This window comes from Nylanderia fulva, unplaced genomic scaffold, assembly GCF_048542155.1.
Source record: "Nylanderia fulva isolate GAGA-0341 unplaced genomic scaffold, ASM4854215v1 Scaffold331, whole genome shotgun sequence".
Lineage (NCBI taxonomy): Eukaryota > Metazoa > Arthropoda > Insecta > Hymenoptera > Formicidae > Nylanderia > Nylanderia fulva.
The window spans coordinates 46,873-66,526 of NW_028190402.1; the positions used below are offsets into that span (position 1 = coordinate 46,873).

The following is a 19,654-nucleotide window of genomic DNA, read 5'->3' on the forward strand; positions in this document are numbered from 1 at the left end:
AACACCCGGTACATATTCTGGGATTTAACGACGCGTCTGTCTCTTAGCAACGCGTCTCAAACGGAAAAGACATGGAAAGACTATAGTGCAAGTTATGCGATTGAGTTGTAAGCTTTCTAGACGCGTTGCTTTTTGCGACTTTATTAATTGAAACCATAATTAATTACTTCTCGAAATTACTGACCAATTATGGCAACGATAACTTCAGAAAAAGCTGCTCAAGTTGTTGCTTTAATTAAAGATGGCAGAAGTCAAAGATACATTGCTGAGGCACTTGATTTGTCGGCATCAACTGTGCAACGTGCTTATGCCAGGTACTTAAACACCAATTCTTTCAAGAGAAGACCTGGTTCTGGACGCCCTCGATGTACCAATGAAAATGATAACCGATTTGTTGTTTTAAATTCGTTAAGAGACATACATCGAACAGCCAAATTCGAAACAATTTAAGGAATGTCCACCATTGTAATGTATCCGTTGACATCGTTCGGAGAAGATTAGCGCAACAAAATCTGTTTTCGCGCAGACCAGCGGCTGTACCTTTACTTACACGTCGTCATCGTGTAGCTCGACTCAATTTTGCAGTTGCGCATAGAGACTGGAATTACGCAGACTGGAGCCAAGTACTCTTTAGCGATGAATCTTGTTTTTGTCTCTATTCTCCAGATGGACGAGAACGAGTTTATCGTCGCCGTAGAGAACGATTTGCAGATTGTACTGTAAGTGAAAGGCATAGCTACAATGGAGGCTCTGTAATGGTTGGACAGGTATTTCAGCATACACTTATACAGATTTGCACTTTTTTGACAGAAACATAAACGCAGATGTATACGTGGAAGACGTACTCATTCCGTATATTGTTCCGTATGCACATTTTATCAGAGATAACTTCTTGTTTATGCAAGACAATGCTCGACCACACATTGCGAGAAGAGTGCTTGATTTCTTTGATGAAGTTGGCATAAATCGACTCGTTTGGCCAGCAAATAGTCCAGATTTAAATCCCATCGAACATTTGTGGGACAATCTCGGCAAGAAAGTACGAAATCACGTACCTGCCTCTCAGTCACTGCGAGAACCTCAAAGAATTCTTTAAAACTCATGGGATGCAATTACGCACGATGAAATAAAAAAATTAATACAGAGTATGCCTGATCGCATGAATGAGGTCATACCCACTATTAATACACACATGCGTGCGCGCGTACACAAACACACACACACGCCACAAGGAGAGTTTGGAGTCTTTAAATACTGTGGAGTTGACGAACCACGGGGTCCTTATCCTTGTGGTATATAAACGAATACACACACACACGTAAATTAAATTAAAATTATGTTAATTATGTTAATTATGTTTATTATAATAAAATTATGTTTTTTTAAACTGTTAAATAAAAGTTTCTGCTTTGCTCCAGTGCGTGGTGTAAATCAGGTATTGCAGCCCAATGGGACTAAATGCACGTAAAAGTGTGGAGTGTTACTTTTAAAATGCTTTTTTACCGATCTCGATACAATAATTATTCGCTGAGTTGCAAATTGAAGAAGAAAAAAAGCGTTTTGAATTGAATTTGGAATAATTCAATGAATAATTATCATAGCGAGCTCAATAAAAAAGCATTTTAAAGGTAACACTCTACACTTTTACGTGTATTTGATCCCATTGGGCTGCAATATCTGATTCGCGCCGTACACTGTCCCAAACTCGGTCCTTTAATAATCAATTTTACATTCTCTCGCTTCGTTATCCGCCATTTTAAAAAAATGGTTGAGCATAATTGGCACTTAAATATTCTTAAAGTGGACATTAAAACCTTTATTTTGCTTTTTTAAACATATTTTTATCATTATTATTTACCAAGTTATGATTATTTAAAATTTGATGAATTTTCTCAAATTTTAAGTGTACCGCTTTTTTGCGGCTGAGTGTATTAAATATTTCGTTTATTATTACGAATATCGCAAAATGGTATAAAACTTTTTTGCTCAATTTACTGTCCTCTACCTGCTCACGAGCGTTGGCACAAGTGCTCTGGGACACCCTGCATAATGCTTGCAAATCATTAGTTTTAGTCTTTTCGTGGCATCCTAGAGTGTGATTGACAACTAACATCAAAATTATTATTTATAAAACATCAAAATTAATATTTGCAAATATTATGAATAGAACACCTTTACAAAGAGCAGAATAAATTAATCTATATACTTTTAGCGACGTTCTTTTCTTATTGAAATGCATATCGAATGTACATATAGAATATAAAATTTTTGGTCACTCATGTTGTTATTATTGTTTTGTGAAATAACGTTTAATATTAATTAATTATATTTAACGTTTTGAAAATGTTAATGTTAACACTTCAAAACATAAAAGGGTAAACATTTATTTATATCTTATATGATATAATTGTATCAATATGCAGAAAGACTAAAACTTTTGTGTAGGATACCCCTAATATATTTTTATATGCATACTCACTCGTGTATAAAGTTTTATTATAAATAAAATATAATGCAACTTACCATTTGGATTTTAGTTATAAAAGGTTTAAGAAAATATATTTTTTGTTGATATTTCGGACCCCATGCAGAAACAAAATAATACATATACATAATTACGTGTATGCTACAATTAAATAGAGTAAGCAATAACACTCTCTCGTCCAGAATGTATTTTAAATAAAACCAACCGAAAAAAATATTAGAGACATGATGATAGACGTGCAAAGTGGAAACTTGATTCTGTTTCTTCCTCAACACAAATATACAGGTTTCCGTCAGATCGAATATCTTTAATATAAATAGCCACCACATAGAATTGAATATCTGAAACTCAACTTTGATAAAACCAAGTACACAAAGTGTTATTAAAAAAATAAAAAAATATTGCCTATGTAGAATGTGAATAATAACGAACAACAGAAAATATGTCACAGAAATTATTACAAAAATATCTGATTAAAAACTGAAATGAAAGAATTTTAGTATAATATTAAGTGAGAAAAATTATTTAATTGTGTAATAATTTATAGAATAATGATCTGCTAGATAATTATCGATAATAAATATAATTATATTAGTATAATATTTTCCTAACACTGTCTTAATTTTCTCTCTCTCTTCGAAATTGTAATTATTACGACTTATAAAATTTATATACCTGTAACTAATTATTTGTAAAAATTTAATGTGTGAACAGAAAAATTATCAAAATTCTATTGAATCAAAAGTTTAATCTTAGAACTTCTTTTTTTAAATAATTGAACTACTGACAATTTCTTGAGTAGAATATAAGGCTACTCATAATCTTATATTCCATATTATCATATTTACTCTACTTGCTTTCATATTGTCTATTTTATATTGTCAGAAAAATAAGTTGTAAATAATTTTTAAATATAAATTTAAAAATTATTTACAACTTATTTTTCCGACAAACAATACAATCAATAACTAATGATAATATTACATATAATAAAAATATACTTTAAGCGTATTGGAAGAATGCGGAAATAGCTCTGAACACAATAGGGTATATTTTGAAAACCAGTCAGAAGATATAAATTCTTGTACCACCCATAAGTTTGCTAAAATTTGTATAAAGTTATAAAGCAACATTAAGGTTTTCAATTTATATGGCGTTCGACTTATCATATAGCGGGGTCCAATATAACGAATAAAATACAAATATCCAAAAATTATCATCATTAATGGAAATGGTGAAAATATTAATGGCCATTCACGACTTAACGGAGCTGTAAAAAATACAACATAGTTTTTAAAATAAAATATACAGTGTGCACAAACCCTATTTAATAAAATTTAAATAACATAAATTGCTATAAATAGCTCTCAAAATAAAAAAAATAGTAGAGTAAATGACAATACGAGCCTGGCACCGTACGTTAGGTGCAAAAAATCTTAATAAAAATGACAATTACTTATCTAAAGTTAACATCGTGAAATTTATTATTCATACAAGTAGACAAATGTTTCACATATAATCTCAATAATAATCGCGGATATTTCGAACATTTCTTAGGGCCATCTTCAGCGCTATAAAGTCTAAATTATCCCGCATAAAAAACAAAAATTAGAAGATAGAAAATAAAGGTTTATATCTACGCCGAGACAAATTTTCTATTAAAAAATCCGCCGGTCCGATAGAGTAATTAAAATCAAATCTCTAATTATCGTCATCATAGCGTCCAAACGATATTAAATCCCTCCAAGATTGATAAGCCAGGATCAGAAAAACACAGGACACCATAATAAGAAACTCATTAAAGTCGTATCATAAAATTTAAGAAATATAAGCAATAAATTATAACTGTAGTTACTCAAGAAATCAAAGTACATAACTAATTTTTATTACTCACAGTCGGTGAGTCAAGTTTTTATTGCGTTAATAAAATAACAAATGCTTTTCCACAATTAAAGTTAATACAATAATAAAAGAGGAAGCAGTCTGAATTTGTGATAAAAAACAAAAAATTTTTAAATACGAGTTTCTTTGGCTTCTCGCGTCACGTCATAACAATATTTGCTTGTATAAAAGTTTCACAATTTATACGTACAAAATAAGACCGCTTCCTCCAAAAGATTGCATAAAGGAATATTAGTGAACTTACAGTAATAAGTTTAGAAGTCTAATAAAAAAGATCTCGATTGTGGAATATTTCATTCACATGTGTATGTGCAAAATGACATTTAGGAATAAAACAGAACAGAAAATTAGTTGCGCAATGTTGCGATAGAGGGAGCTGCAATCGTGCAGTTAGACAAGGACAGACAGTCATTATCTTCGTCTCTCTCATGCTGTCTTGTCTTCTGACACACACACACACACATTGTCTTACATTACATATTTTCCTGATAACGCTGTCGTAGTGTATACAATGGATTTTGCACGGTGCATCTACATCTATGCGATATATAGGTGTATCTTGTTTGCATACATATTATACATTTATTTTGCTACATTGTTCTAACTTCCTTTCCGTCATTATGGCGTACGTTAATTTTTCCTTATCTACAACAATAATTGGGTTGTTTATTTTAATATAATTATGTAGAAGACTCGTTCGTTTTCTTTTTTTAACTACTTCTTGTTGAGCTTCTATTATATAGCTTGAACTTCTAATTGGCATATGTCGATTATGCCGACTATCCAAGATTTCCGGCAGCATGCAATCGTAATAGAAACGTGTTAAAAAGGGCAGCATTTGATTACTCCAAAATACAGTGTCCCTATTAACACGTACTATTTTCAAGCTTTTTGGCGTCCACACAGCGAAAATACAATAATCTTGCTGCGTTATATTTAACTGGCCTTGAATTTTATAGAAAAATCGGTGATTTTGATTCATCTTATATGGATTTTTCTTATCAAAGATGCCTTTCAAATGAGGCAATATTTTTATGGCTTCTTCCGCTGTTAAATGCTTAGCTGATAAAGGACATTTTATTTCTACCAGACCATCTTCATCTATGAGCCCGTCTGAAGAAGCACCCAAACACGGATTTTTAATATCAATAAATAATCCGCAAATTTTTATCTCCTTTTTTAATGTTACAGCCAATTTTTTTCTCGCAATTTTTTCCATTTCGCGACCATATTTCATAGCCGCAGTATCAATAGAGAGAGGAAATAAAATGTTTTTTACGGTTGCGGCGCAAAACGTTGTCGGTCTGATGCGACATAAAATTTCAAAATTAGACTCCGTCAACAGTTCCTGTCTCAGTGAATGCCACAAATCTGAATCACTTTGCTCTATTGTATTACGTTCAATTTGTCTCCAATTTTTCCCATTTTCAAACAACTTTTCCAAATGATTTTGTCGAAGTTGTTCAAAAACTTCGGGTAGAAGATCAGGTTTTTGTGATTGCGGACCGTAATGACAATCTGTTCCTGACTTCCTTTTACATTTTTGCCGTCCATTCATTTTCCGAGATTCTCTAGTTCTTACAACTTTAATTTGTCGTCGCTTTTCCAGAATCTCGACAGTAGGAGGAACATTTTTATCCATGCTTTTATGCATTTCCGTAATACCTAGTTTCCAATTATGTTGCAAAACTGCCCCCGCAACTCTAGCATTGTAGGAGCCTCGGTTATTAAAATTAATGCGCTTACCAGCAATTTCTTTGCAGATTATCGAATTGAACGATTCTACAGGATTGTTGGTGTATTTGTACAACAAACCGTCGGAATAAGCGCTTAAATATATGATAGCCTTCTCTACTCTTTGGTAAAGATCGTGTAACTTGAGAAACGGTACATAATTTTTCTTCGTTTCATCAAGGTCACATATACGACCGCGTTCCTTACATCGTTTATGTTCACCAAATATATGACTAGGAATGTTTAATATATCTTTTTGTAATTCTCTAGCTTTATCATGGTGAGGTTGCTCTTGTTTATTTCGTAAATCAATTGTTTCTATCACTTCTGTTCGTATGTTCATAACATTGTTCTTTACAACATTTCGTAACTGGACGAAATCGCGCTTTCTTTGCATTTTTGGCTGAGTTGTCCCTGCTACCGCCTGCAGCTTTTTGCATAGATTGTAAAGCAAATGATTGGTGCATTCTATTTTTTTCACGTTCACCATTTCTTCCCGATATGGTCTGCTATTAATGATGGCCTGATAGACGCTGCTATCGCCATCGGCAATAACTGTTCTAAAAATTAATTCATGCATTTCCAGGCTACTTTTAAAGCCTTCTGCAATGGCGTCGCTCTCCATACTTGTGGAGCTTGCGTTACGATCGAAATTTTTATATCATTTATGGTTTTTTGGTTCGATTCCGTTTTGTTCCGCTACATCGCATATCGTGCAATATTTATTGCGGATACCGACAAAAAGAACTTTTTTTGTGTAGTAACCAATTAAAGTACCAACACCGGAAAGAGAATCGTAGGCGTGGCCGTACGATCTTTTACTCCAACTACCATCAGCTATTACAGTTATGTACGGAATACCGTTTATAACATCGTTCCTTTCGAGAGCCAGTTGCTTTTCAGTTTGGCCAGCCATTTTCATATTTTTCATGGCTGTTTTTTTAAACTCGTCTACTAACATATCTCGATTTTGAATATAATTTTTATCGGACATACATTGAATATTCATAACTGCACACAGCTCTTCTAATTGGGCATAGCCAATTCCCACTGTAATAGTTCCTACTGCAGCAGCCATATCAATGCTTAATATTTTTGAATCTTTGGGTTCTGACCAGAATTTGGCTTCAGTATTGCACATTTGGCACTTGAAAGTAAAATGCGCCTTAAACTTTTTGGTTTTAGTTTTTATGAGTTTCCAATCTTTAAATTGGCACTCTATTCCTTTTATATGATTATTGAATAATCTCTGGAGTTCTTTCCATACATGAGAAAAGTCAACAATGCGTCGACCTTCAGGCAAGCTTTCCTGGATACAATTTTAATCCAGAAGGTCATTCTCGATAACAAAATAATTATCTTCGCAAAGTTTGACATCTTTATTACAAATATCTGTTTCAGAAATTGACTCCAGGCATTGCACTTTCTGAGTACTAACTTTAGAATCTATTGTATCGGAATCCGATTCAACCGATTTTTGAAAATCGATGGATTCATTGCTAGTATTCTCATATGTGCTATTCCTAGAGTCATTTTCCTCTTAGCCTTCGGTTTTAGTTTTTATGACTTTCCAATCTTTAAATTGGCATTCTAATTCTTTCATATAATTATTGAATGATCTCTGGAGTTCATTCCACATATAAGAAAAATTGACAATGCGACGCCCTTGAGGCATGCTTTCCTGGATATGATTTATATCCAGAGGGCTATTCTCGATAACAAAATGATTGTTATTTTCGCAAAGTTCGTCATTTTTATTACACATATCTGTTTCTGAACTTGACTCTAAGCAATGCACTTTTTGAATACTAACTTTTGAATCCATCGTATCGGAGAATAATTCCACCGATTTTTGAAAATCGATGGATTCATTGCTAGTATTCTTCTATGTGCTATTCCTAGAATCATTTTTCTCTTGGCCTTCGATTTTAGTTTTTATGAGTTTCCAATCTTTAAATTGGCACTCTATTTCTTTCATATGATTATTAAATGATCTCTGAAGTTTATTCCACATATGAGTAAAGTCGACAATGCGACGCCTTTGAGACATGCTTTCCTGGATATTATTTATATCCAGAGGGTTATTCTCGATAATAAAATGATTGTTATCTTCGCAAAGTTTGACATTTTTACTACACGTACCTGTATTTGAATTTGACTCCAGGCATTGCATCGCGGGTACTAACGATTGGATACTAACTTTCGAATCCATTGTATCGGATAGTAATTCCGCTGATTTCTGATTATCGATGGATTTATTGTTAATATCCTTAGATGTGCTATACCTGGAGTCATTTTTCTCTTGTCTCTTTAGCTTTAGCATCCGTTGCCTGCAAAAAAGAATAATGTTAAAATATTGTTAAAAAAATTAAATGTATCAGTTATTATATAATTATCAAAAGAAGATTTTTGAAAAATAAATGCAGTCTCTTGTTTATAAATCTATATCTTATTTAAACTATATTATATTATACAATAAAGTTTCAATATAAATGTTTTATTTTTATACTAAGCAGAGAATACATAAACCGTATCTGATGTAAAGAAACAGTTTACGAATAAATAAGTCTTGCATAAAATATCTTCCAGAACGCACATGCAAATAGTTCTGGGAGAAGATATTTGCAATTAGCAGACGAATAAATCGTCTCTGATATAAAATATAATCAGAACGCACATGCAAATTGTTGTGGGAGAAGATATTGTTAAAGCAATTGGCAGACGAATAAATCGTCTCTGATATAAAATATCTTTTTTTTAATAACCAGAACGCACATGCAAATCGTTCTGGGAAAAGATATTTTATGCTTACGCGCGATATTACGCGTGCGCGCGTGTGTGCGTGTGTGTGTATATGTATATGTATATATATGTATATATATGTATATATATATATATATATATATATATATATATATGTATATATATAAGAAAGAAGGGGGTTTCATTAAAATATCGCAAAAAATTTATAGATGGAGAAAATCTTGAAAATTTCGAAATTATCTTTATTTTTAGAATAATCTCAAGAATACGAAGTTTTATTGTGGACATCACGTTGCGGGACATCCTGTGTATATATATACATACATACATACATACTTTCATATATATATATGTATATATATACAATAAACACAATAATAATTACCCTACAAATCAACTAATCTCTAACAATGCTTAAGCTCGTATATAAACAAACACAATGATAAATTAATCAATAATATTAGGCCATGTGTAACAAGCAAAAAAATTTTATTAATTCTTGGAAAAAAATTTTTTATTTGAAAAAACCATTTGACAAACGTTTCGACCTGTACCTTGGTCGACCTTGGTCTTCTTCAGTGCGCAGTAATCGTTATGATAATTAAATAAATATAAATAAAAATAAAAATAAAATTATAATAATAAGTCGCAATATCGTGTCAAGTAAATTAAAAACTGATGTCAAAAATAAAAAGGCGAAATACGATGACATTAAATTCAAGTAATAAGTTCAGCAAGCATTGGAGGCATTGTCATCTTTCTTTATCCAGATACAACTGTAAGCAAAAATTAGCTAATTTTTTAATTTTTAATTCTTAATTTTTTACGCATACATAAGTCAATTTTTAATTTTATATTAAACAAATTTATAAATTCAGTTTATAACATTTTATAAAAAAAAAAAACTTGGGAAAGATGACAAGTTTATTGCCGGACTGACAGCCTTCCGCCGACCAACGAAGAGCGGTTGGTTTGGAGCAATGTCAAAGTGCCACTCCGAGTTATCAACAATAATTTGAAAATAATATGGATTAGCCGGATTAGTTATATGATTTTTGAACTCAGCGTTGGACTGTTCGTGTCGAGCTATGCTTGATGATTTGAATTTAATGTCATCGTATTTCGCCTTTTTATTTTTGACATTAGTTTTTAATTTACTTGACACGATATTGCGACTTATTATTATAATTTTATTTTTATTTTTATTTATATTTATTTAATTATCATAACGATTACTGCGCACTGAAGAAGACCAAGGTCGACCAAGGTACAGGTCGAAACGTTTGTCAAATGGTTTTTTCAAATCAAAAAATTTTTTTCCAAGAATTAATAAAATTTTTTTGCTTGTTACACATGGCCTAATATTATTGATTAATTTATCATTGTGTTTGTTTATATACGAGCTTAAGCATTGTTAGAGATTAGTTGATTTGTAGGGTAATTATTATTGTGTTTATTGTATATATATGAAAGTATGTATGTATGTATGTATATATATATACAGGATGTCCCGCAACGTGATGTCCACAATAAAACTTCGTATTCTTGAGATTATTCTAAAAATAAAGATGATTTCGAAATTTTCAAGATTTTCTCCATCTATAAATTTTTTGCGATATTTTAATGAAACCCCCTTCTTTCTTATATATATATACATATATATATATATATATATATATACATATATATACATATATATACATATACATATACACACACACGCACACACGCGCGCACGCGTAATATCGCGCGTAAGCATAAAATATTTTTTCCCAGAACGATTTGCATGTGCGTTCTGGTTATTAAAAAAAAGATATTTTATATCAGAGACGATTTATTCGTCTGCTAATTGCTTTAAAAATATCTTCTCCCAGAACAATTTGCATGTGCGTTCTGGTTATATTTTATATCAGAGACGATTTATTCGTCTGCTAATTGCAAATATCTTCTCCCAGAACTATTTGCATGTGCGTTCTGGAAGATATTTTATGCAAGACTTATTTATTCGTAAACTGTTTCTTTACATCAGATACGGTTTATGTATTCTCTGCTTAGTATAAAAATAAAACATTTATATTGAAACTTTATTGTATAATATAATATAGTTTAAATAAGATATAGATTTATAAACAAGAGACTGCATTTATTTTTCAAAAATCTTCTTTTGATAATTATATAATAACTGATACATTTAATTTTTTTAACAATATTTTAACATTATTCTTTTTTGCAGGCAACGGATGCTAAAGCTAAAGAGACAAAAGAAAAATGACTCCAGGTATAGCACATCTAAGGATATTAACAATAAATCCATCGATAATCAGAAATCAGCGGAATTACTATCCGATACAATGGATTCGAAAGTTAGTATCCAATCGTTAGTACCCGCGATGCAATGCCTGGAGTCAAATTCAAATACAGGTACGTGTAGTAAAAATGTCAAACTTTGCGAAGATAACAATCATTTTATTATCGAGAATAACCCTCTGGATATAAATAATATCCAGGAAAGCATGTCTCAAAGGCGTCGCATTGTCGACTTTACTCATATGTGGAATAAACTTCAGAGATCATTTAATAATCATATGAAAGAAATAGAGTGCCAATTTAAAGATTGGAAACTCGTAAAAACTAAAATCGAAGGCCAAGAGAAAAATGATTCTAGGAATAGCACATAGAAGAATACTAGCAATAAATCCATCGATTTTCAAAAATCGGTGGAATTATTCTCCGATACGATGGATTCAAAAGTTAGTATTCAAAAAGTGCATTGCTTAGAGTCAAGTTCAGAAACAGATATGTGTAATAAAAATGACGAACTTTGCGAAAATAACAATCATTTTGTTATCGAGAATAGCCCTCTGGATATAAATCATATCCAGGAAAGCATGCCTCAAGGGCGTCGCATTGTCAATTTTTCTTATATGTGGAATGAACTCCAGAGATCATTCAATAATTATATGAAAGAATTAGAATGCCAATTTAAAGATTGGAAAGTCATAAAAACTAAAACCGAAGGCTAAGAGGAAAATGACTCTAGGAATAGCACATATGAGAATACTAGCAATGAATCCATCGATTTTCAAAAATCGGTTGAATCGGATTCCGATACAATAGATTCTAAAGTTAGTACTCAGAAAGTGCAATGCCTGGAGTCAATTTCTGAAACAGATATTTGTAATAAAGATGTCAAACTTTGCGAAGATAATTATTTTGTTATCGAGAATGACCTTCTGGATTAAAATTGTATCCAGGAAAGCTTGCCTGAAGGTCGACGCATTGTTGACTTTTCTCATGTATGGAAAGAACTCCAGAGATTATTCAATAATCATATAAAAGGAATAGAGTGCCAATTTAAAGATTGGAAACTCATAAAAACTAAAACCAAAAAGTTTAAGGCGCATTTTACTTTCAAGTGCCAAATGTGCAATACTGAAGCCAAATTCTGGTCAGAACCCAAAGATTCAAAAATATTAAGCATTGATATGGCTGCTGCAGTAGGAACTATTACAGTGGGAATTGGCTATGCCCAATTAGAAGAGCTGTGTGCAGTTATGAATATTCAATGTATGTCCGATAAAAATTATATTCAAAATCGAGATATGTTAGTAGACGAGTTTAAAAAAACAGCCATGAAAAATATGAAAATGGCTGGCCAAACTGAAAAGCAACTGGCTCTCGAAAGGAACGATGTTATAAACGGTATTCCGTACATAACTGTAATAGCTGATGGTAGTTGGAGTAAAAGATCGTACGGCCACGCCTACGATTCTCTTTCCGGTGTTGGTACTTTAATTGGTTACTACACAAAAAAAGTTCTTTTTGTCGGTATCCGCAATAAATATTGCACGATATGCGATGTAGCGGAACAAAACGGAATCGAACCAAAAAAACCATAAATGATATAAAAATTTCGATCGTAACGCAAGCTCCACAAGTATGGAGAGCGACGCCATTGCAGAAGGCTTTAAAAGTAGCCTGGAAATGCATGAATTAATTTTTAGAACAGTTATTGCCGATGGCAATAGCAGCGTCTATCAGGCCATCATTAATAGCAGACCATATCGGGAAGAAATGGTGAACGTGAAAAAAATAGAATGCACCAATCATTTGCTTTACAATCTATGCAAAAAGCTGCAGGCGGTAGCAGGGACAACTCAGCCAAAAATGCAAAGAAAGCGCGATTTCGTCCAGTTACGAAATGTTGTAAAGAACAATGTTATGAACATACGAACAGAAGTGATAGAAACAATTGATTTACGAAATAAACAAGAGCAACCTCACCATGATAAAGCTAGAGAATTACAAAAAGATATATTAAACATTCCTAGTCATATATTTGGTGAACATAAACGATGTAAGGAACGCGGTCGTATATGTGACCTTGATGAAACGAAGAAAAATTATGTACCGTTTCTCAAGTTACACGATCTTTACCAAAGAGTAGAGAAGGCTATCATATATTTAAGCGCTTATTCCGACGGTTTGTTGTACAAATACACCAACAATCCTGTAGAATCGTTCAATTCGATAATCTGCAAAGAAATTGCTGGTAAGCGCATTAATTTTAATAACCGAGGCTCTTACAATGCTAGAGTTGCGGGGGCAGTTTTGCAACATAATTGGAAACTAGGTATTACGGAAATGCATAAAAGCATGGATAAAAATGTTCCTCCTACTGTCGAGATTCTGGAAAAGCGACGACAAATTAAAGTTGTAAGAACTAGAGAATCTCGGAAAATGAATGGACGGCAAAAATGTAAAAGGAAGTCAGGAACAGATTGTCATTACGGTCCGCAATCACAAAAACCTGATCTTCTACCCGAAGTTTTTGAACAACTTCGACAAAATCATTTGGAAAAGTTGTTTGAAAATGGGAAAAATTGGAGACAAATTGAACGTAATACAATAGAGCAAAGTGATTCAGATTTGTGGCATTCACTGAGACAGGAACTGTTGACGGAGTCTAATTTTGAAATTTTATGTCGCATCAGACCGACAACGTTTTGCGCCGCAACCGTAAAAAACATTTTATTTCCTCTCTCTATTGATACTGCGGCTATGAAATATGGTCGCGAAATGGAAAAAATTGCGAGAAAAAAATTGGCTGTAACATTAAAAAAGGAGATAAAAATTTGCGGATTATTTATTGATATTAAAAATCCGTGTTTGGGTGCTTCTTCAGACGGGCTCATAGATGAAGATGGTCTGGTAGAAATAAAATGTCCTTTATCAGCTAAGCATTTAACAGCGGAAGAAGCCATAAAAATATTGCCTCATTTGAAAGGCATCTTTGATAAGAAAAATCCATATAAGATGAATCAAAATCACCGATTTTTCTATAAAATTCAAGGCCAGTTAAATATAACGCAGCAAGATTATTGTATTTTCGCTGTGTGGACGCCAAAAAACTTGAAAATAGTACGTGTTAATAGGGACACTGTATTTTGGAGTAATCAAATGCTGCCCTTTTTAACACGTTTCTATTACGATTGCATGCTGCCGGAAATCTTGGATAGTCGGCATAATCGACATATGCCAATTAAAAATTCAAGCTATATAATATATAATAGAAGCTATATAATAGAAGCTCAACAAGAAGTAGCTAAAAAAAGAAAACGAACGAGTCTTCCACAGTGTAATGTAGAAGATAAAAACATTCCCAAAAAAAAGAAATGTATTAAATCAAATATTTTATCAATGGAAGCAACTATAACTGCTTTAAATGCAGAACAAGATGATTGCATCATAGTTAGTTACTCAAAAAATACAGAACTAACAGAACGCGATATGGCAAAGCAAAAAAAATTTTTAGATAATTGGGTTGCTTCTTTTAATTCAGTAAAGGAAATGTATTACTTTTAGATAGTCAAATAAATGACGAATCATTGGACCGATTTTTGCGCGTCATAAGAAAGAATTCTTGTTTTGAGACACAAAGTGTGCAATATTTGGAATATCCTCATATAATTGAAGCAAGTTGTAACGACAAAAGCTTACAAATTATTGGAGGAAATTGCAGTAATCACTGGCGATGTATTTCTTTTGACGGCACCAAGCTTCAAGTGTACGACAGTCTATCTGGCTGTACATACGAAACATTGAAGGCTAAAGGAAAAATTACATTCATCGCCGTTATCCACAAATAAATAAAAATAATATAATATTTGAAGACGTTCAAACACAACCTGATGGTATATGTTGTGAAATCTTTGCTGCCGCATTTGCTACAACTATAGCTTTAGGAGGAAATTCTTGTAATGAGACATATTCCACTGATGTTAAACGTATGAGACAACATTTCTTAAAAATTTTAGCAGAAAATAAACTGTCGCCTTTTTCTAACTAATAAAAATTTATTATTATACTAAAAATGTGTAATTCTAATAAATATTGTTGCAAAAAAATGTCTAATACACATGTCTCATTTGCAAAAATCGGAGAGACGAAAAAAATACATATATTATGGTTGCGTTCTCACGAGAATGGGTGATAGAGAGGCCCATTTTATTCTATATATGCATAAAAATGTTTTGTATATTATATAATATTCTGTTATATTATATAAAAATATACAGCTGGTTTTGAATATATTTGCTATTTTCTCAATTATTGATAAGAGAAGAAAAGCAAATTGTGCGTACTGCATACATTGTAATTTATAGAAAATTACAGGTAATATCAATATACGTACCATACACGTATGCTTATACCATACACGTATGTGTATACATGTATATGTATATGTATTTGTATATATGTATGCATCTATGCATGCATTTATATATGTAAGAAATATATACATATATATACATGTATATAGATGCATATATCCGTGCATAAACATATATATAATACGTATATGGTGATTCAAAAGTCTGGCAATGGCCAATTATCTCCGAAAGTAGTGGTCTTATGAAAAAAATACTAAAGGTGTTGACTTTTACTTAAGTGTCAAATTTTGAGATCATTTATAGGTCAACTTAATTTTTTAAATTGGAATCCTTTATTTTTTATTAGATATTCTTGTAGCTTATCTAGACAGCTTTCTAAAACATTATAATAAAACATTTTTTTATGAAGTACTTTTTGAATTATAAAGATTCGAAGCAATCGTTTGACATAAAATTATATCTTTGTAAAATATTCAGTTTTACATTATCATACTTTTTATTTTTATGCATAGAATAATGAGACCAATTTGGTGTAAAGAAAATGCACCCAGCAAACACAAAATATAACTGCTATGTTACATGTATATATTACTATATAACGTGCATGTTACATGTAACATATACGGTAATTTCTCATTCATAGATGTAACATTTGTAATATGACATATGTTATTTATATATTGTAATTACATCCCAGATAGCATCGATATTGTAGGATGCCGGAAGATAATCTTTCGCTAATTGTAAGTCACTATCTTATCTGGGATATAATTACAATAAATAATAGAACATATGTTATATTACAAATAATACATCCATAAGTGGGAAATTACAACTAACGTGTTTGTTACATGTTACATGCACGTTAATTACGTGTTATATAGCAATTATGTTGTTTGCTGAGCAGTTGCTTCTTGAAAATTACATACGTCTTTTGCAACTGTTTTCTTCGCATCTATTGATTGGTCTCATTATTCCGTGCATAAAAAGTATAAATGTATAACAAAAATTGAATGTTTTCCAAGATATTGTTAATTTTGTAAAAGAATTGTTCACTTCAAACCTTCATAACTCAATAAGTACATCAAACAATATTTTATTAGTGTTTTGGAAAATTCTCGAGATAAGCTACAAGAATATCTAATAAAAATAGGAGGTTTTGTTTAACAAAAATTGACCTTGAAATGACCTCTAAATTTGACCCCTACGTCAAAGTCAAGGTCACCATAAAATATCTTATTTTCCCTAAAAACAATTTTTATATATAACAATATAAAATTGTATAGAATATAAAATTATACATATAATTGCAAAATTATATATGAAATATGTCTATATATAATTAGATAAAAAAGCTTTTTATATACATATAATTATATAAATTTATATATATATATATATATATATATATATATATATATAATAAATAAGTATTCACATATATAAATACATATAATGTTTCATATATAACTTAACATGAGATTACACATAAACTTTATAATTTATATATAAATAAATTTAATTATATATAAAATGAACATATTTCACATATAATTATATAATTATTTAGATGTAATTATATATATAAAAAATTTTTTTCCGGGTTGAACCCTGCAATTTTTATATTTTATTCATAAGACCACTATTTCTTGGACATAATTGGCCGTTGCCGGACTTTTGAACTTTTGAAATATATATATATATATATACAAGGTGGTTCAAAAGTCCGGCAACGGCCAATTATGTCCAAGAAATAGTGGTCTTATGAATAAAATATAAAAATTGCAGGGTTCAACCCGGAAAAAAATTTTTTATATATATATATATGGTAGATTGTATATTTTCTTTGAAAAATACATGAAAATATGCTTATATCATCAAAATATATAAAACAGCAATATTTAAATTGTGTTCAACTATGTCATAAAGAGACACATTTATATATGTATGTTTTACTGTCATTGACACGCTTAGATGCGTGTGCGAGATGATTCGACAGTAAAAATATATTATGTTGTCTGATTTCAATATGTTGAACACACTAAAATGGCTTTTTGACATATATGGATTACTGTCGATAATAGCGGAATTAAAATTGTCGGTAATTATCGACAATTTTAATTCCACTCAAATGAGGGCGCTAACTTGTCGGAGTTTGGCCAACGCGTTCCAATCAAACTGATGATCAGAATCAAGCCTATATTCAGTAATAACAGAGTGAGTCCTATTCTTCCAGTTAATATGATTCCCATGTTCAGCAATTCTTGTATGTAACTATCAACCTGTTTGTCCCACATAAAAGACGTTATAATTCAAGTAGTTAATTTTATAAACTACGTTACAGCGATTTGTCTTGGCCATGTTATCCTTATAGACCTTAATAAATTTCTTCATTTTATTTATACTAAAATATAAAATTCTCAGATTAAGATTTTTTATTATGTTTTTAAAATAATTTAAAACTAGCGGTGTATAAGGAATCGCGAAAAATAATGGTATAATCCGATTATCATTAGAAACAAGCTGGCTGTTCAGATTAGCATTATTCTTATTCAGTAAAAATTTCAATCTAGAATTGTTTGGAAAATAAATTCCAACGGATAACTATTATTTAATAAAACTCTTATACTAAATTTTAAATTCTCTCTATAAAATAGAGGGTGCGAAAGATACAAGACTATACAATGCCATAAATGAATCCCTTTTTCGACACATCGGATGTTACGAATAGAAATTTAAGTAACGGCCCGAAAATGTTGGTTTGTGATACCAATTAAAAATAATTATTCATTTTTATTAAGATTATTTGCATCTAACGTACGATACGAGGCTCCTATTGCCATTATTACTCTACTATTTGTATAAAATTTAAAGGCAGAAAGGCTTAGTCATTATTTGAATATTTATTATACACAGTTTTTTGCATTAACACTTACAAAATTACAATATAAGAAACTTGCATAGCAAATAAAATAAAATTGTCACGTTTAAATATTTGCATTTTGAGAAACTGGTTTTATTCTTTATTCGGTTTTATTTTTTAAGTAAAAAAGTGAATTTTTAAAGTACCATTTTATCTAATTCTTTATATCGCATTTTTCAATTCTTAAATCTATATTTGCTAAATATAATTCTATATATTAAAAATGTTGTGTAATATCTGTATTATAAAATGTTACTAAAATATTTTAATTTATTTAAAAAATACCAACAAGATAATACAAATCTAACTTTTACTTGGGACCTACTATACATAAAATAGCACACATTTCTATTAATATAAAATTTCTTGTTAGAGTTAATAATTAAAAAATATATAATCAATAAATTTCTAACATTTTAAAAAATGCGCGCATTAATTCTGTTAAAAAGATAAAATCACTTACCAGAGAGCTCTACAAATAAATAATTATAAATTTCTTTTATCATAACTGCAACGTCAATAACTATGCTCACTTCTGATACTTATTAAAGCTAGATCGATTTTGTTATTTCTATAGTCACTTTGTCAATTATATAAATATTCGTAGTGTACTTTGTACATAGACATTAATATTAATAGATTATTTTGCATATTTTGAATATTATTATAATATTAATGACATTCTAATCATTTTTTTCTGCTGTAGTGAATTTATACTGTTCATTAAAATTAAGAGAACTCATTTTTTTTTAATAAGCAAAATTCAAACAACTTTGATGAAAATGAACAAAATTTAAATCCAAAGAAAGGGATGTGATAATCAAGCTCGAATGCAGTCTTGCACAAATTTATTGTAAATTTTATATTTAAATACAGTAATTTTACATAGTCAACCATATTTGCTCGTGTAAAAGCCTTTTCCTATTGTATTAATTTCCAAAGAAAAGGTTTCAAAGGTTGAAATCTTTACTCTCAAAATGTTACTTTTTTAGTTTCTGTGAATTTGTTAATTTTTGAAAATCACGAATTATAAATAAAATAAAAAATTTTTGTCTTGTGAGAGCTTTACTTTCTCAAAAAAGAATCTGCAACATTTTTTAACTTTGCAATGTGAGAGCTTAAAGTTTTTCCTGTAAAATCATTTTTTAAATGTTTCTAAAATTTGTTATTATT

The 19,654-nt window shown here is 30.7% G+C and overlaps 1 protein-coding gene and 2 pseudogenes across 1 annotated transcript; 1 reads left to right on the forward strand and 2 right to left on the reverse strand.

The window, feature by feature from the left end:
* Nucleotides 1-2,496: 2,496 nt before the first annotated feature.
* Nucleotides 2,497-19,031, reverse strand: LOC114941181 (very long chain fatty acid elongase AAEL008004-like). The gene is made up of 3 exons (XM_085485017.1): nucleotides 18,945-19,031; nucleotides 3,487-3,755; nucleotides 2,497-2,826 (listed from the first exon to the last, which is right to left on the reverse strand). The coding sequence occupies exons 1-3, from the start codon at nucleotides 18,985-18,987 to the stop codon at nucleotides 2,497-2,499; spliced, it is 642 nt and encodes a 213-aa protein (XP_085341143.1). The 5' UTR covers nucleotides 18,988-19,031.
* On the reverse strand, nucleotides 4,962-12,180 carry LOC146722318 (uncharacterized; annotated as a pseudogene).
* On the forward strand, nucleotides 12,439-15,233 carry LOC146722319 (uncharacterized; annotated as a pseudogene).
* Nucleotides 19,032-19,654: the final 623 nt, after the last annotated feature.

Excerpts from the sequence above, each read along its gene's own strand:
- LOC114941181 (XM_085485017.1), bottom strand. The coding sequence starts at position 18,987 with ATGATAAAAGAAATTTATAATTATTTATTTGTAGAGCTCTCTG. Across the intron at positions 3,756-18,944 it reads TTTATTTGTAGAGCTCTCTG|CTCCGTTAAGTCGTGAATGG; the intron begins GTAAGTGATTTT and ends TATTTTTTACAG. Across the intron at positions 2,827-3,486 it reads ATTCTTCCAATACGCTTAAA|ATATTCAATTCTATGTGGTG; the intron begins GTATATTTTTAT and ends GTTGAGTTTCAG.